The following is a 23,232-nucleotide window of genomic DNA, read 5'->3' on the forward strand; positions in this document are numbered from 1 at the left end:
GATGCTGTCAGGCCCAACTCCTTTCTGGCCTGTACCTGGTTAGCAGCATAGCTCCAAAAGACAGTTTAAGAGAATGAAAAAAAATATGTCATTACACATATCATTGTTACTTTGAATGGAATAAAATTTTAATCATTACATCGTCCCAACGGACCAAATATATAATAAAAAAGTAAATACTCATATATATAAAAAGCTGAGTACTAAAAAGGCATAACAATGGGGAAGTAGGGTGAAGAGGGACATGGTGAAATGGCAGGAGGGAGGTGCACTCTTGAATGATTGTATATTCTGAGGTACCCTTGATATGACAGTGAGGCCGTGCATCCCCCCCCCACCCTCTGAAAATCATTGCAGGACACACCTTCATTCCTACTTTGCCAGATGGGCATTTCACTAATCAAATCCTAGACTGCCTCTGAATCCAAACATAGTTGGACTAGTAGCTCATAACAAGCTTTATCAACAAACACTTCATAGGTTTGTCTTGAGATGCTAACCCTTTTAACACTCTTAACAAGTAATGCTGCCTTTGGCTCCTACAGCAGAACAAGCAAATTACTGGCACTCCCACAACTTTGAGAGGTTTCTGTTCCTTGTTTTTAGACTCATCCTCTCCTTCTCCCCCAAGGCTCACATTCAAACAAAAATGAAGACATACTAGAACTCAGGACATGGTGGGGGTGGGGTGGGGTAGGTGAGAAAGTTTGAGAGGGGACAGGAAGAGAGGCAGAAATTACTTTTTTTAAACCTTCTTTTAAAAATAAATCACCACATTCCATTTCTTCCCAATGGGCCAAACTTTAGGCAATGAGTGTGCACATAGGGGTTGAAGACCCTTTGGTAGGAATTTAGAGGTAGGAATTTATGACTGCAAAGATGGGCTGGGCTGGTTGACTTGATAGTCCACATTCAAGAAATCAAGCTGAATTTATTACATTTTCTTTCTTTCTTTGGGGATTTTTGGCAAAATTCAGACTACCATCATGGGGGAAAGAAAGAAATACCACTTTTGTTGCTGGGAAATCATCAAAACTTTATGTACTTCCAGATGTTTAGAAATGAGAATGCGGCCAGCAAATGTTGGGGGAGTAACTTAAAGTTGCTATTACACACTCTTCCCAGGACTCCTCACCTTGGAGCAAAAGACTAAAATCAAAGAAAAGCACAGGAACCACCCAGTCTTCTGAACCCAAACTTCAAATTGACATGGCTCCTGAGGAACTCTCACCTTTCTCTTTTCAACATATAATGGACATAGTAGGGATGCGGAAATAGATCCATTTTGTTGGTGTATTCCTTCATAAGCTAATGTCTTAAGTCAGCTTGCTCCATAAAACTAGACTACACTTGAGCCAAACACCGCTTTGAGCCTCTAGTTTGTTTGAAAAGCCTGGCCTTGGCGGATTACTTGACCTATTTCTTCCTTCAAGTCCCATAATCAAGCAATTTCTATACACCCCAATGCCAGGATGCCCGGTAAACGGCATAGGATAGCTTTCCTCATACCACCTGACACCATTCATATATTTTCTCACCAGGGCTCTTCTAAACAGTTTTGATTTCTTCCCCAAAAGGGAATACAAAAGCAGTTTAAAAAATTGAAGGTTTTAGGACATTTAAGTTCATCTCATATATTCAAAGATATTTTACAAGGATGTTGCTCTTCCTATAAAGGGTTTATTTCAGATGTCAGTGCCAACACAACTGAACTCTTTTGCATTTCAATCAACAAACTTGCTCTGCCAGTTGGCCAATTTCAAGTATCTCGATGTCAGATAATCCACCAGAGGATATGTTTTAGGGATTAACTCAATAGCTGGGCTGATCCAGGACACTGGGGCCAGAGAAGAAGTGCATTGCAACTCCTTCCTAAGCAAGCATCAAAATAGAAATTATTTTTAACATAGCTATTATTTTGTACATCAGTCCTCTGCTTCTTCCCTCCAATTTAACTCACCATACATTAACTGTTTCAGCTTCCTTAAGTTCCTTCAGTTGAGGAGCTGAAGACACAAAGTGCAGCAGTTAGACTTTAAAATAAAATTCTAAGGGCTGCCCCTCCCTCTCTTCATGGCCAGATGTTCACTGGATAATTTTCCTTAGAAAATCCAAACTCTCTTGAAGTACTTATTGGCATTCTTTTCTAAACCGTTCCTTGTATCAGGCAATTTTCTTTTCTCATGCCAAAATAGACTATCTAGCTTTGGCCATTGAGGTATGTAGCGCTACAGTCACCCCTCCGTATATTGACTTTGTTTGAGGTTTAAGAATGTCTCTGCAGGGTGCCAGTGGTTCACACTTGTAATCCTAGCTACTCAAGAGGTTGAGACCTGAGAATCACAGTTCTAAGCCAGCCCATGCAGGAAACTCCATGAAACTCTTATCTCCAATAAACTACCTCAAAAAGCAGGAAGTGCAGTTTTAGCTAAAGTGGCAGAGCACTAGCCTTGAATGAAGAGGTCAGGAACAGCGCCTAGGACCCGAGTTTAAGCCCCAGGCCCAGCACATAAAAAGGGGATAAAAGGATGTCTCATTGCTAGAACTGTAATGGCAGGAAGAATACTTTCCTTGACCTCAAGATAGAATCCTCTGAGTGTCAAGTGCTGAGCTAGCAGTCCTATAAGAATACACCAGCCACAACTAGCCAACCTTCCAACCAAACCATAGGATTGGACATGGAGTGGACACTATATCTACATCTAGCATACAAGCTACAAAGGATTCCTGAGAAGCTGAGGTTAATGAATGTGATCTATCAGGAATGAGGTATCAAAGGAATATTGTCATTCTCGGGAGGGCCAATTGGTGCTTAACATCTAGAAAGTATACCTTGGCACAGTGTTGTCTGATTTCTTGAATGTATTTTCTGAAGTAGCACCTTAACACTGGCTCATCTGTCTAAAATCAAGAACAGAGCCAAGAAGAAACAAAGGCAAACGGGACTCCCTCTGTGTTGCTGCTGAACTACAAAATACGAATAAACCTCTCCTTTGCTATCAGATACCAGGCATGTAATGTTTCCAGTTTTGCAAACTTTTGTGGGTAAGGACAGCTAATGAGGATAGGCACTGAACCAAAACTATACAGATAAGAACCTTGATGTATACATACTATGTAGAGTGGTCAAGCAAGGAGTCTCATCTCATAGGAACATCTCAAGTGATACATATGGAAGGGACAAAGGACAGAAAATTACTAAGCCACAACTATGATACTGTGTACCCTGAAATTTTTTTCCCTCATTAAAAATGCTAGACTGATAATACATCAAAGGATAAAGGTGGGGGGGGAGAGGTTGCTTAATAGTTTAAAGATAAAAATAAAAGAATAATCCTTAGCTACTCAGCTTTGGGCAATAAAAGATTTTCAGATTTTAGAAAAAAAAAACTAGTACTAAGAAGTCCTAGACTTGGGGAATGAATAACTTTTAAAATGAGGTACAATGGAGTGTTTGGGGGTGGGAGAGTGGGTACAGGGGAATGGGCCAAGTGACTGCTGCTTCTGGCCTGGAAAGATGACAGGAAGTCCTGGGAACAGACTTGTAAAAGGGACAAGGCTGAACACTCACCCCTGATAACATAGCCTCACTGCTATGGGCATCTGGGAGCAGATGGGGCGGGGGGAGACATAGTAGCAGCAACTGGGCCACATGGCAAAAAAAAGTGCTGTGTGTAGTCTAGTCCATGTGTTTACGACTTCTGAGCCTTGGCTTGCAATTTAACTAGCCCTAATTGCTCCCTTTTGTTATAAGGAATGATTCACCAGGCATAGTACTCAATTGCAAAGAGAAGACTCAGTACTGAGGGGAGAGAAGGGGAAAATGGAAGGGGAGTAATTGCACAGGGATAAAACTCTAGAAAATAAAACAGTGGTTGGAATGGTGGTGGTGGCTCTTTAATTCCACCAGGTGTCCCTATAGTGTGATTTGTTTTTAATTGCAATAAATGTGGTAGGAAATTGAGACAGGCACCTTTTCAATTGGATACAAGCACCTTTGGTGTCACCAGGCCTTGTCTGTACCCCTGGGGTCTTAGGATGGCTCTGCATTTTATTTAGAATTCTAAGGACCATCAAAGGAGTCATAGATGCCTATCCTATTCCAACACTTCAATATATTCCAAAGTATTCCAAGCTTAATTCATGTTCATGAGGACAACACTGGCCCGTTAAACATATTTATCACTGGGAGGAGCATGAATGCCCAGGTATTTTAGTACTGGTGGTCTTTACAAAGGAATGCATGAGGATGCCGATGCAACACTTTAGTCTTCCCTGGTTTACCAGTGTGCAGTCTAGACTTGATTCCCTTTACTGTTCTTACATATTCCAGAAGCCTAAAGCACCATCACTTGTGGAGGCGGCATCTGGGTAAGACAAAGTTAGGACCTCACAAAAATGTGAAATTCCTAGTCATTGACTTTGCTTAAAACTTTACTAATTGTTTCAAGGAATCTGGAAAACAAAAAAAAATCATTCCTCACAACTAACAAATGCATGGCAAAGTCCCTGTCTACTAGCTAACAAATAGCATCTGGAAATTTACCCTTTTTTGCAGACCAGGAGAAAGCTATATAACTTATCTTTGTGCACTTCAAAAGAGTACCAGGAACAAGCAAGCTATAAAAGTCAACCTCTCTAAATTCATTTAGAGGAGATTAACCAAAGCAGCATTCTCTTATAATTAGAAAGTAAAATGAACATACACATACAGACATAACAAAGTAATAATGCTAAATGTTGTAACAGAAACAAGGATAACATTTGAACTTAATCTTCACAGTCTAGAAAATACCATGACTATTTTTTTTCCTTCTGGCTTTCCTTTCTGTAGTTTGAAAAAGCAAAGCCTCTTAAGTTTACACTTCATCTTCCACCAATGACAGGTTTCCTTCCACCCCCAAATGCGACTTTCTCATGAATTTCCTGTAGGCTGTATGTCAGGACGGCTGGATTTTTTCTTGCATAGTTTTCAGGGGTTTCATATTGGCTAACAGTTATTTTTAAAATTAAAAAATACTTAAAAGCAAATATAATTAAACCATAACAATCTTGTATACTCTTTCACAAAATCTTCCTAATGCAAAGATCACAGAAGCCTAACTGTATTTTCTCCTAAAGAGAAGATTAATTTCCAGAGATTATGTAGTGCAACTGGTTAACTTGTAGGAAAGAGACAACACACTAATTAGGACTTCACCATTCAAATATGGGAAATGTGTTTTGGGTACCCAGTTAATAAAATATATCCATGGTCTGCAATGTCCTTCCTGTTTTAAATCCAGAACAACCCATGATTCTAGTTGAAGAGAATGGAATCAGGATCTTGGTTTGCCATTTGTGCTATATGCTTTAGCACATCCTTTTTGGTAATGATTCCAAGCAATCGCCTGAAAGACAAAACACAATACAACCAAAGTAAACTAAATGTGCAGTTAAAATAGCATTGCCCAAGACACTTGCCCTCCTTAACCCTTCTCAACTTTGTCTTTAAACACTTCCAGAATGATGAGATAACAAGAGATGTATGCAGGTCCATAAATGATGGGAGCATTTTCCTCTGATTTAAATATTCTTCTCTCTGTGTATGAATTTTACCTCCACACAGCCAGGCTAAATGTTGCCCCTTGTAGAACCTTCCTTGGTCCTACAAGCTAGTAGTAACTCATTCCTGTTCTCAGGAACCTTGTGTCATTTGCACACATCTTTCAAAGCATTCATACATTTTGCTGTTGTTCTATAACCACTTTTGTGTGTGTGTGTGTGTGTGTGTGTGTGTGTGTGTGTGTGCCTTCCCTTTAAAACTGGATACTTCTTGAGGGCAGAAAATGGTCTTACTCATTTTTGCTCTCCCCAGAATCCAGTGGAATGCTTTCTTTCACAAAGCAGGGATCCAATCAATGTTGCACAAACCAATTAGCAAATGTCAGGGGCTGGGAAAATGGCCTAGTGGTAAAGTGCTCGCCTCATATACATGAAGCCCTGGGTTCGATTCCTCAGCACCACATATATATATAGAAAAAAGCCAGAAGTGGCGCTGTGGCTCAAGAGGTAGAGTGCTAGCCTTGAACACAAAGAAACCAGGGACAGTGCTCAGGCCCTGAGTGCACGCACCAGTACTAACAAAAACAAAACAAATGAACAATTAGCAAATGTCTCCTTACAGATTTAATTCCCATAAAATATCAGTTACCATTTCAGAGGATGGGGAAATTATAATGTAGTTGCTGATAGCATGTTCAGAAACAAACATCATCCCTCCCCTCAACCTCTGCTCTTTTCTAATTTAAATGTACTAGACAAGAAAATCTCTCAGGAAGCAAAAAGCCTTGGGCTTCACACTCATAGCTTATTGTTTTAAGCATACATCTACAATTTATTAACTGGAGATTCCTGTGTAAATCATCAGACTTCACTGAAACTTTGTTTTCTGGACTTCAAATATTAACAACAAAAAGGGCCAAATACAATAGTCTTCTCCTTATCTGTGGTTTTGGTTTCAGTTACCTGTGACAGACCACACTTCAGAAACACATTACCAGAAAGCAAGATATGTGGAGAGAGATTAAATTCATATAATGTATTATAATCTACTGTTATAATTGTTCTTCTATTTTACATTTATTGCTCTTAATCTCTTAGTGTGCCAGTTGATACATTAAACTTGATTATAGGGATGTAGAGTATCTATCTATGGTTCAATACTGTAATGAGGCTTCAGGCATCCATTGGTGCTCTTGGAAGGAATACCCCCAGGATCTTGGGTTACTGTACTATACTAACCCACCTGATGCCATGACAGTTTCAGTACTGCCTGTGCACAAGAACATGGCTATGTCTTTTGCAGAGGAACAACTGAGTTACTACTCTACAGTTCATGTTTCTCAAACACGCTGTTAAATTCCTTTTTTATTCATTATGACCATAAAATAAACATAGCCAGACAGGCACTAGTGGCTCATGCCTGTAATCCTAGCTACTCAAGAGGCTGTAACTGGGCTGAGAATGTGGCTTAGTGGTAAGAGTGCTTGCCTAGCATGCATGAAGCCCTGGGTTCGATTCCTCAATATCACATCAACAGAAAAGCCTGAAAGTGGCACTGTAGTTCAAGTGGTAGAGCTCCAGCCTTGATCAGAGAGGCTCAGAAACAGAGCACAGACCCTGAGCTCAAGCCCCAGGACTGGCAAAGACAAAAAAGAAGCTGAGATCTGGGGATTGCTGTTCATAGCCAGCCAAGGTAGGAAAGTCTGTGAGATTCTTAACTCCAATAAACCTCAAAAAAAATAAAAAAAGCTGGGAAGTAGAGCTGTGGCTCAAGTGGTAGAACACTACTAGCCTTGAACATAAAGCTCAGTGACAGTTTCCAGGCCTTGAGTTTTGGCCCCAAGACCAGCACAAATATACACATACACATACACATACACATACACATACACATACACACACACACACACACACACACACACACATACACAATACTTATCCTCATTCAAAGAGCCTCACAAAGGCTGCTAATGTTCATTGGAATTAGGTACTCCTTTCTGTCACCACATTTTCTTTTCTCCCACAAGGCAATCTGCCTTCAATCAAGAGTTCTTACCCATTGTGGGTAACTAGGCACTGCCGCAGTCCCAGCTTGCGGAAAATATCCACTACGATCTCCATGGGTGTAAGGTCAGTCACAGTGAAGGGGCTGAGATCCAGGATGTTCCGAAGCTTCAGGGTGGGTGGAGTGTAAGGTGGCATTGGAGGAGAATGCTCAGTGAAATAAATGATGGAGGTGCTCACAACCCCATCTTGTTTCTTTCGAGCATTTTCTATTGGAATAGAAAAAAACAATTGAAAATGAAAGTGCTAGTTCTAGCCCTAGTTTCCTATTCTCCCTGCATTCCCCCTCTACTTCATACACATATATATGTATATATTTTAGTTATTTTTGCCAGTCCTGGGACTCAAACTCAGTGCCTGGGTATTGTCACTGAGCTCCTTTTGTTCACGGCTAGTGCTCTACCACTTGAGCCACAGAACTGTTTCTGGCTTTTTCTAAAAGTCTCATGGACTTTCCTGCCTGGGCTGGCTTCAAAGTGCAATCCTCAGATCTCAGCTTCCTGAGTAGCTAGGATTACAGGCATGAGCCAGGCAACTTCATACATAAGTATTGAATTCCAGAGTAGATTCCCTTATCCCCTTTCTGAAACCCTTACCAATTGAAATAATGAGGTCTCTCCGGAGAACAAAGCCTACAAGTCTTTGAGATTCCCGGGACACTACCACTGGGAAGCCACTGTAAGTAGTTTCACCAATTATAGTCTCCACATCCTCCACGGTCATACTGTCCTGAGTAAGGACAGTCAATAAAGGATCATTCCTCCGGGGTTTCATCACATCCATTGCCAGGGTCTTATGAGCAAACTCTTCTTTGGCTTCAAGGAAGGGGTATCCATTGAGACGGATGTGGGCATCATAGATGCCTTCACGCCCAAGAGCATCTGCTACCCACTTGCTTGTCATGGCTGCAGCCATCAGAGGCACAATATATTCCAAGCCACCAGTAAGTTCAAACATTATGACAACAAGAGAAACAGTCATCCGAGTCACCCCACCTGAAAAGAAATAGACACAAGCCATTGAAGAAGACAAAGCATAGGATTCACTTACAATTGTGGGCCTGTCACAGGCCCCATCCAGGAAAAACATACTTACCAGAAATAATGCTAGAATAGGGTCTCACTGACAACTGTGCAGGCCCCGGAGATTGCATTAAAGTAAGGTTAAAACAGATGTGACTCAGATTTCTCAAAATAACAAAGTACAAGATGCCTTCTTTATTTTTTCACTTGTTAATTCATTTCCCTAATTATAAAAGTAATGCATGCCCATTGTAGGAAATTCAGAAAAGATGAACGTAATTATTCATAAGCTTACTGCCTACAAGCAAACAGAGTAAAAATTCTACATGACATTTTCAAGTAATTTCTATGCACACTATATGAGGGAAGCTCATATTATGTTCTCCACCCCATGCTTTCCTCCCATTTTATGTTGGGAACAATTAGCATTATGAATTTAATGTTACATTTTCAATGTTACAAACATTGATATCATATTTAAAGGCTACATAACATGAAGTCATGCAGATGAACCATAATTTATGTAATAATTTCCTTTTTTTTTAGATAGAATCTTGCTATGTAGCTTAGGCCGGCCTATAACTTAAGATCCTCCTGCCTCAGCTTCCCAAGTGCTGGGATTACAGGTGTGAACCATGACATCTGGATTATTTTTATTGATATAAATAATACTGACATATATTCTTATGCAGCTATCTTTGTCCAAATTTCTGATTATTTCCCAGTGTGAGAGTAGAATTCCCTTCCTTAAAATGCTTGAAAAATAGTGAACCCAACAGGAAATGGATGATCATGTTTTTTAAATTCTGCAGTCAAATATGTTTACTATCACTCTTCTTAGTAAAGAAGTCAAAGTACTTTCATGCTTATTTTTCCCCCAACTGTGCTAGGATCGAACTCAGGGTCTCATGCACACTAGGCAAGCACTCTACCAACCGAGCAACATCCCCAGCAATATCACTCTTCTTCTTCATGTTACCTGGAGAGTGACTTCTTTTAAATCAGTGCAAACACTACTCACCTAAGCAGGCTGCAGCCCCAACCATGGCATAAAGGCCAGGGGTGATACAATCCGCTCCCTGACTACACCAGCTATTGAAGATGGCCCAGTCATGATGATAATAAGCCAACTGCTCCATTCCTACTCCTAAAAGTCGACCTGCTATAGCACCAACAGCCATGCTAGGGATAAAGAGGCCAGAAGGGATCTGCAAAGAGAAAGCAAGAGATGATTAGTGATAACTGATGTGGATGCGTGGCATATGGTAAGGGTTGGAGGACTGACTCTCTGCAAAGCAAACAGGCCAATGACAATTAAATGAGGCACTATGCTAGCAAGTGGCTTTAAGATATGTGGAACATTACAGGCACTAGAGGTTCTCTGGGACGTGCAGGCAAGGATGACTGCAAAGCAGCTTACCCTGATTTGCGGTCCAGCAGGCAAGAGCCTAAATTCTCCAGACCAACACAGAACAGAGTCAGAAATCAGGCCTTTCCCAAAGAAAAAGGAAAATAGATGGAATTTCTTATATATGCAGACATTTTCCCGATCTCGAATTCTTATTGATAACAATCTACTCTTCATTGACTACCAGATTCTATGCAGGGTACTCTACATATAAGGTTTTATAAATGCTTTATTACCACAAAAGGTAGTCTTTAGTATTTGACAATGATAAGGAACCTGTGGTCCAGAAGATTAAGTCATTCACTCAAGGTCAAGATGTAGTAACAACTGGTGCTAGGGTGAAATGGAATGCTCTTACTATGCTCCTATTTTGAATCCATCACACACATACACAAAATGGTGCATGAGATTTCCATCTATTTTGTAACAACACAATTTTAAAAAGACATAATGGCTATGGCTGTGTGTCTAGCTAAAAAGAAAAATTCATTTAACTCCCTGTGTTTTATTCCTTGGCTGCTAAAATATTATTGTGAATTACTAATATTGTAGTTACAAGAAGAAAGGCAGGGCTGGGAATGTGGCATAGCGGTAGTGGTAGAGTGCTTGCCTAGCATGCATGAAGCCCTGGGTTTGATTCCTCAGTACCACATAAATAGAAAAAGCCAGAAGTAGTGCTGTGGCTCAAGTGGTGGCTCAAGTAGAGTGCCAGCCTTGAGCAAAAGAAGCCCAGAGACAGTGCCCAGGCCCTGAGTTCAAGCCCCAGGACTGGCAAAAAAAGAAGAAAGGCAGTAGATTATTTTTAACCGATCTGTGTTTAACTTTAGAATGCATTTACAGCTGGTGTTCTGATGGTTTTTAAATGAAACTACAAGTCAGAGATTAACTCAAGAGTCTCTGCGGGGCTGGGAATATGGCCTAGTGGCAAGAGTGCTTGCCTCGTATACATGAAGCCCAGGGTTCGATTCCCTAGCACCACATATATAGAAAACGGCCAGAAGTGGTGCTGTGGCTCAAGTGGCAGAGTGCTAGCCTTGAGCAAAAAAAAGCCAGGGACAGTGCTCAGGCCCTGAGTCCAAGGCCCAGGACTGGCAAAAAAATAAAATAAAAAGAGTCTCTGAAAAACTTTTCAGGGTCTCTATCCTGGTTTGAATCCCTGTTTCACTGGAGAATAGACAGAAATGATCTGGTATTATGGTGCTGAAGAGAGGAAACAAACAAATGAAAATCTAGGAAGAGGAAAATACCATATCAAAGTTTTCTTCTTTTTTATATTGTCTGAAACATGGAAACTGTAACAAGTATTACGATTAAAATATACCACTCTGGTTTATATTTATTGGATATAGCATAAAATTAAAAAAATTGTACCAGCCTAGGGCTTGAACTCAGGGCCTGGATACTATGTCTGAGCACTTTTGCTCAAGACTACTGCTCTCCCAGTTTGGCCACAGCTCAACTTCCAGCTTTTTGGTGGTTGATTGGAGATAAGAGTCTCACAGGCCATGGCCTGCCACATTACTTTTTGGTATGAAAAGTACCAGAATAAGTACTTCATCATCCTTTGTGAGGGGTAAACTATGTTTCTACAAAAAAGGAGAAAAAATCGCTTGGTTCTAGTGGCACACACCTGCAATCCTAGCTACTCAGGAGGCTAGCATCTGAGGATTGTTTGAAGCCAGCCTGAGCAGGAAAGTCTATGAGACTTATTTCCAGTTAAACCAGCAAAAATCTGGAAGTCGAGCTATGGCTCAAGTGGTAGAGTTCCAGCCTTCAGTGAAAAAGCTCAAGGACAGCATGCAGGCCCTGAGTTCAAGCTGGGGGACTAGCACCAAAAAAGCAAGGGGGGGGGATTTATCTTCCTAAAATCTTATCACCGAAGTTTACATATGGCAAAAAAGTAAGCTTGGACAACATGAGATAGAGACACAATTGTTAAGCAAGTTATTAGACCAAGTGAGGGGAAAAGAGAGGAGTCTGAAGGTAGATAATCATGTTGGAGGAATTTGAAAGCCTGGCACCACAGCCAAAACCCACAGCCACACATACGGCCACTGGGCGTCACAAGATATTCTCACCTTCATGCCAAAGGTGAATATAGTGATGACAATTTTCAGTATGAGTGTCAAAGCCAGCTGCCACATGGCACTATAGACTCCCGCGCCAGCAGGTCTGTCAGGCAGCTCGCCACCCTTGCTTGTGTTGAAGTGATGCTCATAATCACACAGCTTGGAGGAGTCCAGAAGGCCACAGTCATTGAACAGCTCTGAAATGAGCTCACTTGTGCTCATTCGGGTGTATTCATTAGGAAAGGCCAGGACGGCAGTGATGGCTGTCACAATGAGTACTTCTATAACGGGATATTTGCCCAACTGTGTGGTCTTACGTTTCCGACACCAGGCAATGTTTGTGCGGATAAACAGAGCTCCCCACAGGCCACCAAATATGCCTAATAGAATGAATGGCACAAGCTCAAAGAGATGCCATGGAGTGTGAAACTCCACATAAAATAGAACTAGGCGGCTGTTCCCAAATGGATTGATGGAGCGTAGAGTAAATGCTGCTACTAGGGCAGCAAAGAAGGAACGCCATAAGGTTTTCAGTGGAAAATAGTAGCTGACCTGTAAGACAAAAAGTGAGAAAGCAAACTCAGTTAATAGGCAGTGACTCAGGTAAAAAATTGGTGCTTTTGGCATTAGAGGCAAGAATGAAAATTACCCTGGGAGTTCTAGTCACAGGGTAAAGTACATTGAGTTTTATAGAACACATACATTAATACTGCCCAAAATCCTTAACATAAAAGCACAAATATTTATGTTGAAAATAAACTATACAACTTGTGGGTGGAAACAGGAGGGGAAAACTGGGAGAGTGAGGGAAAGGGTGATATTGTCCACAAAGAAATGTACTCTTGACTTTTGTAACTTATCTGTACATCATTTTTATAACAAAAATAAAAAATTAAAAAGCACATATATACTCTACAGAATGTCAAAATCCATTACCTCTTCCAGGCTGAATAACACTCCACCAATAGGTGCCCCAAAGGCTACAGATACGCCAGCAGCTGCTGCAGCTGACAAGACCTGCAATCCAAAACTCAAAATTAGTGAGAGAATAACATGGCTTTTAAAATTGATTTATTTTATTTTATTTTTGGTGCAGATATTGAGGCTTGAACTCAGGGCCTGGACACTGTCCCTGAGCTTTTTCACTGAAGGCTGGAACTCTACCATTTAAGCCATAGTTCCACTTCTAGCTTTTTGCTGGTTAATTGGAAATAAAAGAGTCTCATGGATTTTCCTGCCTAGGATGGCTTCAAACTGTGATCTTCAGTTCTCAGCCTCCTGAGTAGCTATGATTACAGGTATGAGTCATCAACGCCCAGCTCATTTTCTTTTTAAAGAAGTGATAGTGATTAGTAAAATTTTCTTTTAGAATCTTTACACATTCCATGCTGGACAATACAGTTCAATTTCTATTTGCTGTAACAGCAAACACTATCTGCTACAAGTTGAACAGATATGAGGTTCATATGCTTAAGTAGGAAAGAGAGCCTTTTCTGTGAGTGAGGCTCATGCTTTACCCCAAATTAAACTCCTATCTGCAACACTTGCAGTTTGAGTTTGGAGACCTACATTCCTCCACAAAATGAAGTATTTACAGTGATGTATTTAATTAGTTCCTTTTGTAAAAGAATGTTTTTTATATATTCTGTTCATTTTTTAATTCTGTTCAGCAATGTTAATTGCATTCACGTTGTTCTGCATTAGTTCTACAGAACTTTTTCATCTTGAAAAACTGCAATTCCTAACTCTCCTTACCCTCTGGGCCACTGGCAAAAACCATTTGACTAGCCAGGCACTTTGGCTCACACCTGCAACCCTAATTACTCAGGAAACAGAGATCTGAGGATCACAGTTTAAAGCCAGCCCGGGCAGAAAAGTCTATGAGACCCGTATCTCCAATTAACCACCAAAAAGTTGAAAGTGGAGCTGTGGCACAAGTGGTAGAACACTACCTGGAGTAAAATACCCAAGTGAGAACATGAGGTCCCGACTTGGAAGTCCCAGTACAAACCCAAAACCCAAAACCCAAAACAACAACAACAAAACTTGACCTTCTACAAAGGGAATGTGATCTTAGAGAGGATGTTAAAAGAAGGCTGTAATGATGGACAGCTGAAGTTCATAGCTCTTCAGGAGCTGCATTATTCATAAACTGGGTATCTAGTTTCCTGTACCATGTGCCCTACTCCATGTGCAGTGACCTATGGAAACTGAAATAAATAAACTAGATTTTCATGGGCTAGGAATATGGCCTAGTGTTAAGAGTGCTTGCCTCATATACATGAAGCCCTGGGTTCAATTCCCCATCACCACATATATAGAAAAAACCAGAAGTGGCGCTGTGGCTCAAGTGGTAGAGTGCTAGCCTTGAGCAAAAAGAAGCCCAGGACAGTGCTCAGGCCCTGAGTTCAAGCCCCAGGACTGGAAAAAATAAAAGAAAGAAAGAAAAGAAAGATAGATAGATAGATAGATCTATATCTATATCTATATCTATATATCTATATCTATCTATATATATATATATATAGAGAGAGAGAGAGAGAGAGAAACAAACAAACAAACTAGATTTTCAGGACTGGGAATGTGGTTTAGTGGTAGAGTACTTGTCTAGCATGCATGAAGCCCTGGGTTCAATTCCTCAGCACCACATGCAAAGAAAAAGCCAGAAGTGGTGCTGTGGCTCAAGTGGTAGAGTGCTAGCCTTCAGCCCAGAGAGGCTCAGGGACAGAGCCCAGTCCCTGAGTTCAAGCCCCAGGACTGACAGAAAAAACTAGATTTCCAGCGGAAGAAAAAAATCTAAACATATTTAGGAGTGGCAAGGAAAAAGACTAGGAGAGACCTAAAGAAGCTACCAGAGTAAAAAAGGGACAGATACAGGCTACCAGTGGCTCACTCCTGTAATCCTAGCTTCTCAGGAGGCTGAGATCTGCGGATCATGGCTCAAAGCCAGCTCAGGCAGGAAAGTCCATGAGATTCTTATCTCCAATTAACCACCAGAAAACCAGAAGTAGATCTGTGACTCAAAGTGGTAGAGTGTTAGCCTGAGCAAAAGAGCTCAGGGTCAGCACCTAGGTCCCAAGTTCAAGCCCCATCACCACCACCAACAACAAAAAAGACAGAGAGGAAGGAGAACAAGGGACTGTCACCTCTATGTGGGTACGTGGGACATGTAATGTGTATAGGATTAATAAATACTGGTGATGACAACCAGCATCTGTAAATTTTTTCTTTGGATGCTAGTTGCTGTGGAGAGACAAAAGATTTGGAGATTCGGAACAAATTAAGACTTGAAGAATTGAAATGATTCTTGGTGAAATTAGCTGTGTTCTCAGAGTGTAGTAAGGCCCAGAAAAAATGAAGTAGGGGAAGAATAAAATTTCCAGTGTTGGTCCCATGTACTGCAAAATTTACAGCTCAACTTTTTTCCTTGTTATTTTGGAGATGAAGGCTCTTGTCTTTTCTTTTTTCTCTTTGATCCTAGGGCTTGAACTCAGGGCCTGGGTGTTTTCCATTAACATTTTTTTTCTCAAACCTAGCACTCTACCACCGAGCCACAGATCAACTTCTGGCTTTTTAGGTGGTAAACTGGAAATAAGTGTCTCACAGACTTTCCTGTCCAGACTGGGTTTGAACTGTGATCCTCAGATCTTAGCATCCTGAGTAGCTAGGAGTACAGGTATGAGTCACCATCACCAGCTTTACAATTCATTTGAGGACAAGAGGAACACCTAACATGACTTAAAGTCAAGAGACTTCACTGGCTATGTTTAGGATGAATCAGGAAGGAGAAGAAAGAACTAGATTGGCTGCTTTGCTTTAGTTTCATACTGTTCAGGGAAATCTGTCCACATTTTCCCTTCTCACAACCATCTGCCCACTTTGACAAGGCCATTGGCCATGCCTAATGATGAGAATAGGAAAGGACAACTTGCAGGAGTCCTTGGGTTTGAACCCTAGTACTATACAAAAGAAAAACTGGAAAACATGAATAAGTAATAAGCTGAAGATTCAAATATTTATATAGTTAGAAAAATATAGGGCATCTATATGGAAACAATATGCAAATAAAATTCCCTTCTCTTTGCATAAGAAACAGTTTGAACAAAAATGCCTGTTTTATGGAAGGAAAGTAGTCACTTCCAAATTCACTTCCACCCATGCATAGCCAGCAACAATCAACACTTTACTCTTGATTGTTAAAATGTTTTTTAAAGATAGAAGCTGATGGCTCATGCCTGAAATCCTAGATCCTCAGGAGGTAGAGATCAGGAGGGTTGTGGTTTGAGTCAAATCCCAAGAAAAAATTCTCAAGACCTCCTCCATCCCAACCAATAGTTGGACATGGTGGTGTGTGCCTGCCATCCAAACTATGGTAGGAAGTATACAATAAAAGACAGGAGCCGAGAACGTGGCTTAGTGGTAGAGTGCTTGCCTAGCATGGATGAAGCCCTGGGTTTTATTCCTCAGTACCACATACACAGAAAAAGCCAGAAGTGGTGCTGTGGCTCAAGTGGTAGAGCAGCAGCCTTGACCACAGACAGTGCCCAGGCTCTGAGTTCAAGCCCCAGGTCTGGCAAAACAAACAAACAAAAAACAGAAGTCCAGGCCATTGTGAACACCAAAAAAAAAAAAGACTCTTATCTGAAAAACAGCCAGACCAAAAGAGCTCAAAGTGTGGCTCAAGTAGTAGAGCATGTGTCTAGCAAGTGCAAAGTCCTGAGTTTAAAGCACTTACTGCCAATTTTTTTTAAAAACTCTTCCACTTTCATTGTACTTTATTGTATTTAGTAACTCCCCAATCCAACACAAACTTGTGTCCCTCTACTACATGACAGGTAGCTCAAAATCCTATTGTGTGTTCCTATCTTACTCCTCCCAGCTCTTGACTCCTTCCTGTCAGGAACTTTTCCATCTTAAACCATCAAAATTTATGCCACATTTGAAATCTCATCATCTTTCATTTTCCTTCTGGATCTTGTGTAAAATCTTTTTTTTGCTTGTTTTTTTCAGAAGAAATAACCAGGTTTCAATTTTGTGAAAAATCTTTTTTAATGAAAGGATCTTGATATTGATCCATTCCATATGTGATTATTCTGTAGTCCAAGGAAAATAATTCAATAAAACATTAGTTTCTTAAATACTTAATTAGAGTAGGACAAAAAATAATCAGTTACTTGGAACTATTTTTTAAGAACTGTTCTTCTTTCTCAAGATACTATACATTAGAAACAGTGTAAATCTGAGAACTACAGATGCTATGATAGGACTAATTTATCTGGGTTGAGGTAGAAGGTAGACAGAGGTCCAACACATGAGAAACTAAACCAAATATGCCATTACATAGAAATAAATGATGATAAGGCTGACATCTGAAATGCATACCATTTATATTTACTCATTCACAGGAATAAACAACTTTCATAAAACCCATGACTTTTTTTACTTCTTTTTTAAAATATAATTTTAAGCTGGGTGCTGGTGGCTCACACCTGTAGTAATCTTAGCTACTCAGGAGGCTGAGATCTGAGAATGGCAGTTCAAAGCCAGCCTGGGCAGGAAAGTCCATGAGACTCTTATCTTCAGTTAGCTACCAGAATACTGGAAGTGGAGCTGTGCTAGCTTTGTGTACAAGTACTCAGAGCCAGTGCCCAGGCCCTGAGTTCAAGTGCCATGACTGACAAAAATTAATAAAATAAGCTGGGTACTGGTGGCTCACACCTGTTATACTAGCTACTCAGAAGGCTGAGGTCTGAGGATCAAAGCCAGCTGGGTAGAAATGTCTGTGAGACTCTTACTTTCAATTAATCACAGAAAAAGCTGGAAGTGGTGCTGTGGTTCAAGTGGTCAAGTGGTCAAGTGGTAGAGTGCTAGTCTTGAGTAAAAGGAGCTCAGGCCCAGAATTCAAGCTCTAGGACTGGCAAAAAATAAATACAGTATAACTTTATTGTTATTATTAAGGTGCTGTATGACAGGTTACCATTTAAAAATTCAGGTAATGTTGGACAATGTCACCTTTCCTTAGTAACTTCGTTTTTTTGTGTGCTGGCACTGGTACTTGAACCCAGTACCTGGGCACTGTCCCTTAGCTTTTTCACTTAATGCTGGCACTTGAGCCAAAAAATTATACCATACAGATAGTCAGAAACTCACTTTTTTGGCTGGTCCTGAGGCTTGAATTCAGAGCCTGCAGCTCTACCAATTGATCTACATACAGCTCTACTTCCAACTTTTTGGTAGTTTAGTGGAGATAAGAGTTTCACAGATTTTCCTGCCCGGGCTAGCTTCAAACCATGATTCTTGTATCTCAACCTTCTGAGTAGCTAGAATTAGAGGTGTGAGCTATCAGTGCTTAACTATAAACTTAATTTTTTGTGTATCAGTCCTGAGGCTTGATCACAGTCCTGGGCACTGTCCCTGACTTCTTTTTTTTGCTCAAGCCTAGTGTCCTACCACTTGAGCCACAGCTCCACCTCTGGCTTTTTGCTACCGTAGATAAGAGTCTCATGGACTTTGCTCCCTAGGCTGCCTTCAAACTGCAATCCTCAGATGTCATCTCATAAGTAGCTAGGATTACAGGCCTGAGCCACCCGTGCCTGGTTAAACTCACTTGAATAAACTGGCTATTTAAAAGTTTAGTGATGTTCTATCCCTGGAATTCTGTGTGTGCATGAGTGTGCATGTACGTGTGCGTATCTGTCTGTCTCATTCATTTTCTTATTTGGCAGTACTGAGGTTTGAACTTGCAGCTTGGAGATTGCTAGGCAAGCACTCTACAACTTGAGCCACTCTACTAGCAACCCCCTTTTATAAATGTTATTTTCAAGACAGGGTCTCACTTTATTCCCTGACTGACTGGGACTATGATCCTCCTGTTTGTGTTTCCCTACATTGCTAAAATGATGTGTAAGCCATCATACCCAGTCCTTGTGCTATTCCTAGAGCTTGTATAACAGCTGTGTGCCACTGTGCTTGATCTTTGTTCAAGGTAGAGCCTTACAACCCCCCGCCCCCAGGCTGGCCTCCAAATGAATTCTCTAATCTCTGCCTCCCAAGTGGGAAGGACCATAGGCTTAAGCCATTAAGCAAGCTGTTATCTCATTCATTTTGATGGTTGCAGAATTATACTATGGTATGTGCAAAATACAGTTTATTTGGCTAGCCCTATTGATGGACATTTGGGTTGTTTAAGACTTTCACTCTATTGATAAAGCAACATACTAACTATCCCAAGACACCTATGCACACACATATGTGTATGATTCACTACTAATCTGCATTCACATTGGTAGAATCCCCAAATTATCAACCCTAAGATTCAATCATTTAAGCTTTCATATACAAAAACAAACAAATCAGTAAGACTCTGTGTCATTACCTCTCTGCGCTTGGCTTCATTCTTACGGTATTTGTTGAAGCAGTGGCACAAGATGTTCCCACAGCAGCAAGCCACATGAACTAGGGGTCCCTCTTTGCCCAGGCTCAGGCCAGATGACACTGCCAGCACCAAGGTGATGGTTTTGATGACCAGGGTCCACTTACCCAAATAGCCTCTAATAATGAAACCACTCAAGATAGTTTTTATCTGCAGGCAAAAGAGAGAGACATTAAACATTAAAAGCAAGGCTTAAGAGCCTAAATCTGGACCTCATAACAGAAACTCTACCTTTTGATAGATTGACAGAAAAAGATTTGACCTACAATGATCCTCATTTGGGAAGGATCCAGGAGCCCAAGAAAGCCAGAATTGTTTGTCAAGACTGTATATCCTTTTTTTTTTGGGGGGGGGGATTGGGCATGTAACAATTGAGTGAGGATGTATTGTACACCTGACAGTGTATAGATGGAGAAGTGGGAGGAATAAGTGTTTTCCTGTTTACAAAATGGTGGCCCCTTTCTATGATGAATCACACTAGCTCACTATGACTTGTAATGAAAACATATGGACTGATAATATGTTGACCTATCCATTGGGCTTGTATCTAATTTTATGGTTGTCAACAACTACAAGCTAACTAGCAGATTCCCCTCTTTAATCCTCAGTACGTACTAGGAGAGGTTATTGGTACATACTACCAAAACAGGGCAATAGGAACTGGAGAAATAGCTTGTTTTGACCGGAAGATCCCCCTTGGGAAGATTTACTCTTCAGACTTGAGAATGTTAATTTGTGGATGTGAAGTAGCAACAACAACATTTCTGTAGCCCCAGATGCATGGAATTATGGGGAAAGAATAGTGATTCTATACAGCACAGCATGCTTTTAAAATAGTCCTTTTTTTGCTCCAAGATCAAACTCAATTACCTGATACTTTCACTCACTGGCAGGTGCCCTATCACCTAAGCAATGCCTCCAACCTCTAAAATAATCATTTAATTATGGGGAAATTGGAAAGCTGGTGATCCATGAAGCATAGTCTGAGATGACAAAGTCAATGTTCCTAAAGCAAACTGAAAGATTAAGCATAGTCTTGATTTCTTGCGGAAGAAATTTGTTACTATTACTTATTCAGGAAACAGAGAGGGGCAAAGGTCATCCTGGTAACTTACAATTGCAGTGGTTATAATTGCTATCAAGCAATCTAAATCAAATAGTAAGAAATAAGGTTTATAGCCACCATTACTTCCTTCTAACATAAATCAGGTGGCCTAGGCTAAGAGGAGACTTAAAGAAAACCTAAAAATTCTGTAAGTGGCTTCAGGATCCCAACCTACTTTATAGTCCTCAAATTGTGGTATATACTGGAATGCATGTGACAACATTTTAATAAAAAAGGATTTATCATATTGTCACTATTTTTTGTGCCAGTGCTGGGGCTTGCACTCAGGGCCTGGGTGCTGTCTCTGAGATTTTTGTGCTCAAGGCTAGCACTCTACCACTTGAGCCACAGCTCCACTTCTGGCTTATTTAGTAGTTCATTGGAGGTAAGAGCCTCAGGGATTTTCCCGGCTTTGAACTGTGATCCTTCAGATCTCAGTCGCCTAGGTAGCTAGGATTACAGGCATGAGCCACCTGTGCCCAGCATATTGTTACTGTGGATAAGGTATTTTAATAGACTTACCTCAGGGATTCCAGAGCCACAGGCATAAGGTGCAAACACCTTGACAAGAGATACAGCAAGGAAGGCAAATAGAAGAGCCCAGAGGACATACATGAAATAATTCACTATGTAGGCAAAGGCTCCCTGGAATAGAGGAAAAGAAAGAAGCTTGTTTTAGTCAAGGCTGCTTCAAGGAGATATGTTACTCCTCTATGTAGAGGTTTCCAGGTCAGAAGGCCAAAAAGAAAAAGACCAACATTAAATTGCTCAAATACTTCTTTCCAGATTGTCAGTTAAGCAACTACTGATGCACTGACAGGACACCTTGCACTGAAAATGAGATAATTTGTTCTACTCAGAGCAAATTCACAAAGGATTCTAAGAATGGACAATGTACAAGACCAAACTGAAACTTCTGAAACGAATAAGTTTTTAGTTTTTTAGAATTTGATCTGGGTTTTATTTTTTAAATTTAATTGTATTGTCACGGTGATGTACAGAGGGGTTATAATAGCATATGTAAGGTACTGTGCACATTTTTAGTCCATTTTTTATGTGAGTGCCTTGATAGGTTTTGTAGTTTAATGCATACGATTCAATGTCAATTTTGCCAAGTGCTTTAGCTGCCCCTACCACTCTTTCGTTTTGAAATGGCTGAATCCTGGCTACATCTGAAGGAAGAGCAGCTCCAAAGTGCCACAAATTCACCTTTGGCTATTACCATGGTATCAGATATCACAGAAGATTTAAGGATGTAAAATATCCTGAGTGTTTTTCTTTTTCTCTTTGATTTGATTGCATATGTTGAAAATATACAACATGATACTTGGTGGGATTTTTGTTTTGGTTTCTGGTGGTCCTGTATACTAAAGAAGACTCTAGAACTATGCTCCTGGCCCCAAGGTATCAATACACATATAAATAGTGAAATGATTTCCTACAGTCAAATAGATTTCTATCCCTATTACCTTCCACAATTACCTTTCTTTGTACAGTTGTAATAGTACGTATAATCTAATCTCTTAGCAAATGCCAGACTATAATTCTATAAACCACAGTCCTCTAGAGCTATGTTACATCACTAGACTTAGTCATCCTACCTTACTGCAAATTTGCCCCTTTGGCCTACTTCTCCCCATTTCTTTCCTTTTCTTGGACCTAGTCATCACTAGGCTACTCTCTTTATGTAATCTTTTAAGATTCTCTATATACCAGATTTTCCAAAGAATAAAATGGCAATAACTACTTTCATATGGACAAAATAAACTTTTGAGATTACTAACACTATAATAATGAAGTCTGGCTAAAAGAAATCTAGGTTTGGCCACTAAAAAGAACTCCTCAGGGCTGGGAATGTGGCTTAGTGGTAGAGTGCTTGCCTAGCATGCATGAAGCCATGGGTTCAATTCCTCAGTACTACATAAACAGCAAAATCCAGAAGTGGCACTCTGGCTCAAGTGGTAGAGTGCTAGCCTTGAGCAAAAGAAGCTCAGGGACAGTGCCCAGGCCCTGAGTTCAAGCACCAGGACTGGACAAAAAAGAAGAAAAAGAATTCATCAGCCAGGTCCTGGTAGCTTATGCCTGTAATCCTGGCTACTCAGGAGGCTGAGATCTGAGGATCATGGTTCTAAGCCAGCCCAGGCAGGAAAGCCATGAAATTCTTATCTCCAAAAAAACAGAAGTAGCACTGTGGCTCAAAGTGGTAGAATGCCAGTCTTGAGCGAAAAAGCTCAGGGACAGTGCCTGGGCCCTGAGTTCAAACCCCACAACTGACAAAGAAAAAAATCAACATTATAGGCAAATAGCCAGACCTTACAAAATAGGAATTTTGGATGCTAGGAAGTTATACTTGCTGGTAGAAATATTAAGAATTGAAACTCATTTAAATTACATGGAATATAAAACTCAATAGATTTTTGACTCTTCAAAATATAAGACATCATTAAAACAATTCACTGACCTAGACAAAGAGAGCCAGAATGCTCAGATACTTTTTTCTGAGTCCTCTCTTTGAGATAGGTTTTCCATGGTCTTAACTTCTCAATAGAAAATATAAATGCTACCTCTTTGCCTTTCAAATGTACCTT

At 40.5% G+C, this 23,232-nt stretch overlaps 1 protein-coding gene across 2 annotated transcripts in view; it reads right to left on the reverse strand.

Moving 5' to 3' along the window:
• Positions 1–2,101: 2,101 nt before the first annotated feature.
• Clcn5 (chloride voltage-gated channel 5) overlaps positions 2,102–23,232 on the reverse strand; it is a 190,332-nt gene continuing 169,201 nt past the window's right edge. For both annotated transcript variants that reach the window (XM_048336819.1, XM_048336821.1), the window contains 8 exons: positions 21,167–21,289; positions 19,483–19,689; positions 13,044–13,124; positions 12,117–12,659; positions 9,652–9,838; positions 8,205–8,603; positions 7,601–7,817; positions 2,102–5,390 (listed from right to left, as the gene is read on the reverse strand). In XM_048336819.1, coding sequence (XP_048192776.1) covers positions 5,300–5,390; positions 7,601–7,817; positions 8,205–8,603; positions 9,652–9,838; positions 12,117–12,659; positions 13,044–13,124; positions 19,483–19,689; positions 21,167–21,289 — 1,848 coding nt within the window. In that variant the 3' untranslated portion in view covers positions 2,102–5,299. The remainder of the gene's footprint in view (positions 5,391–7,600; positions 7,818–8,204; positions 8,604–9,651; positions 9,839–12,116; positions 12,660–13,043; positions 13,125–19,482; positions 19,690–21,166; positions 21,290–23,232) is intronic.

The sequence above is a fragment of the Perognathus longimembris genome, chromosome 28, assembly GCF_023159225.1.
Source record: "Perognathus longimembris pacificus isolate PPM17 chromosome 28, ASM2315922v1, whole genome shotgun sequence".
Lineage (NCBI taxonomy): Eukaryota > Metazoa > Chordata > Mammalia > Rodentia > Heteromyidae > Perognathus > Perognathus longimembris.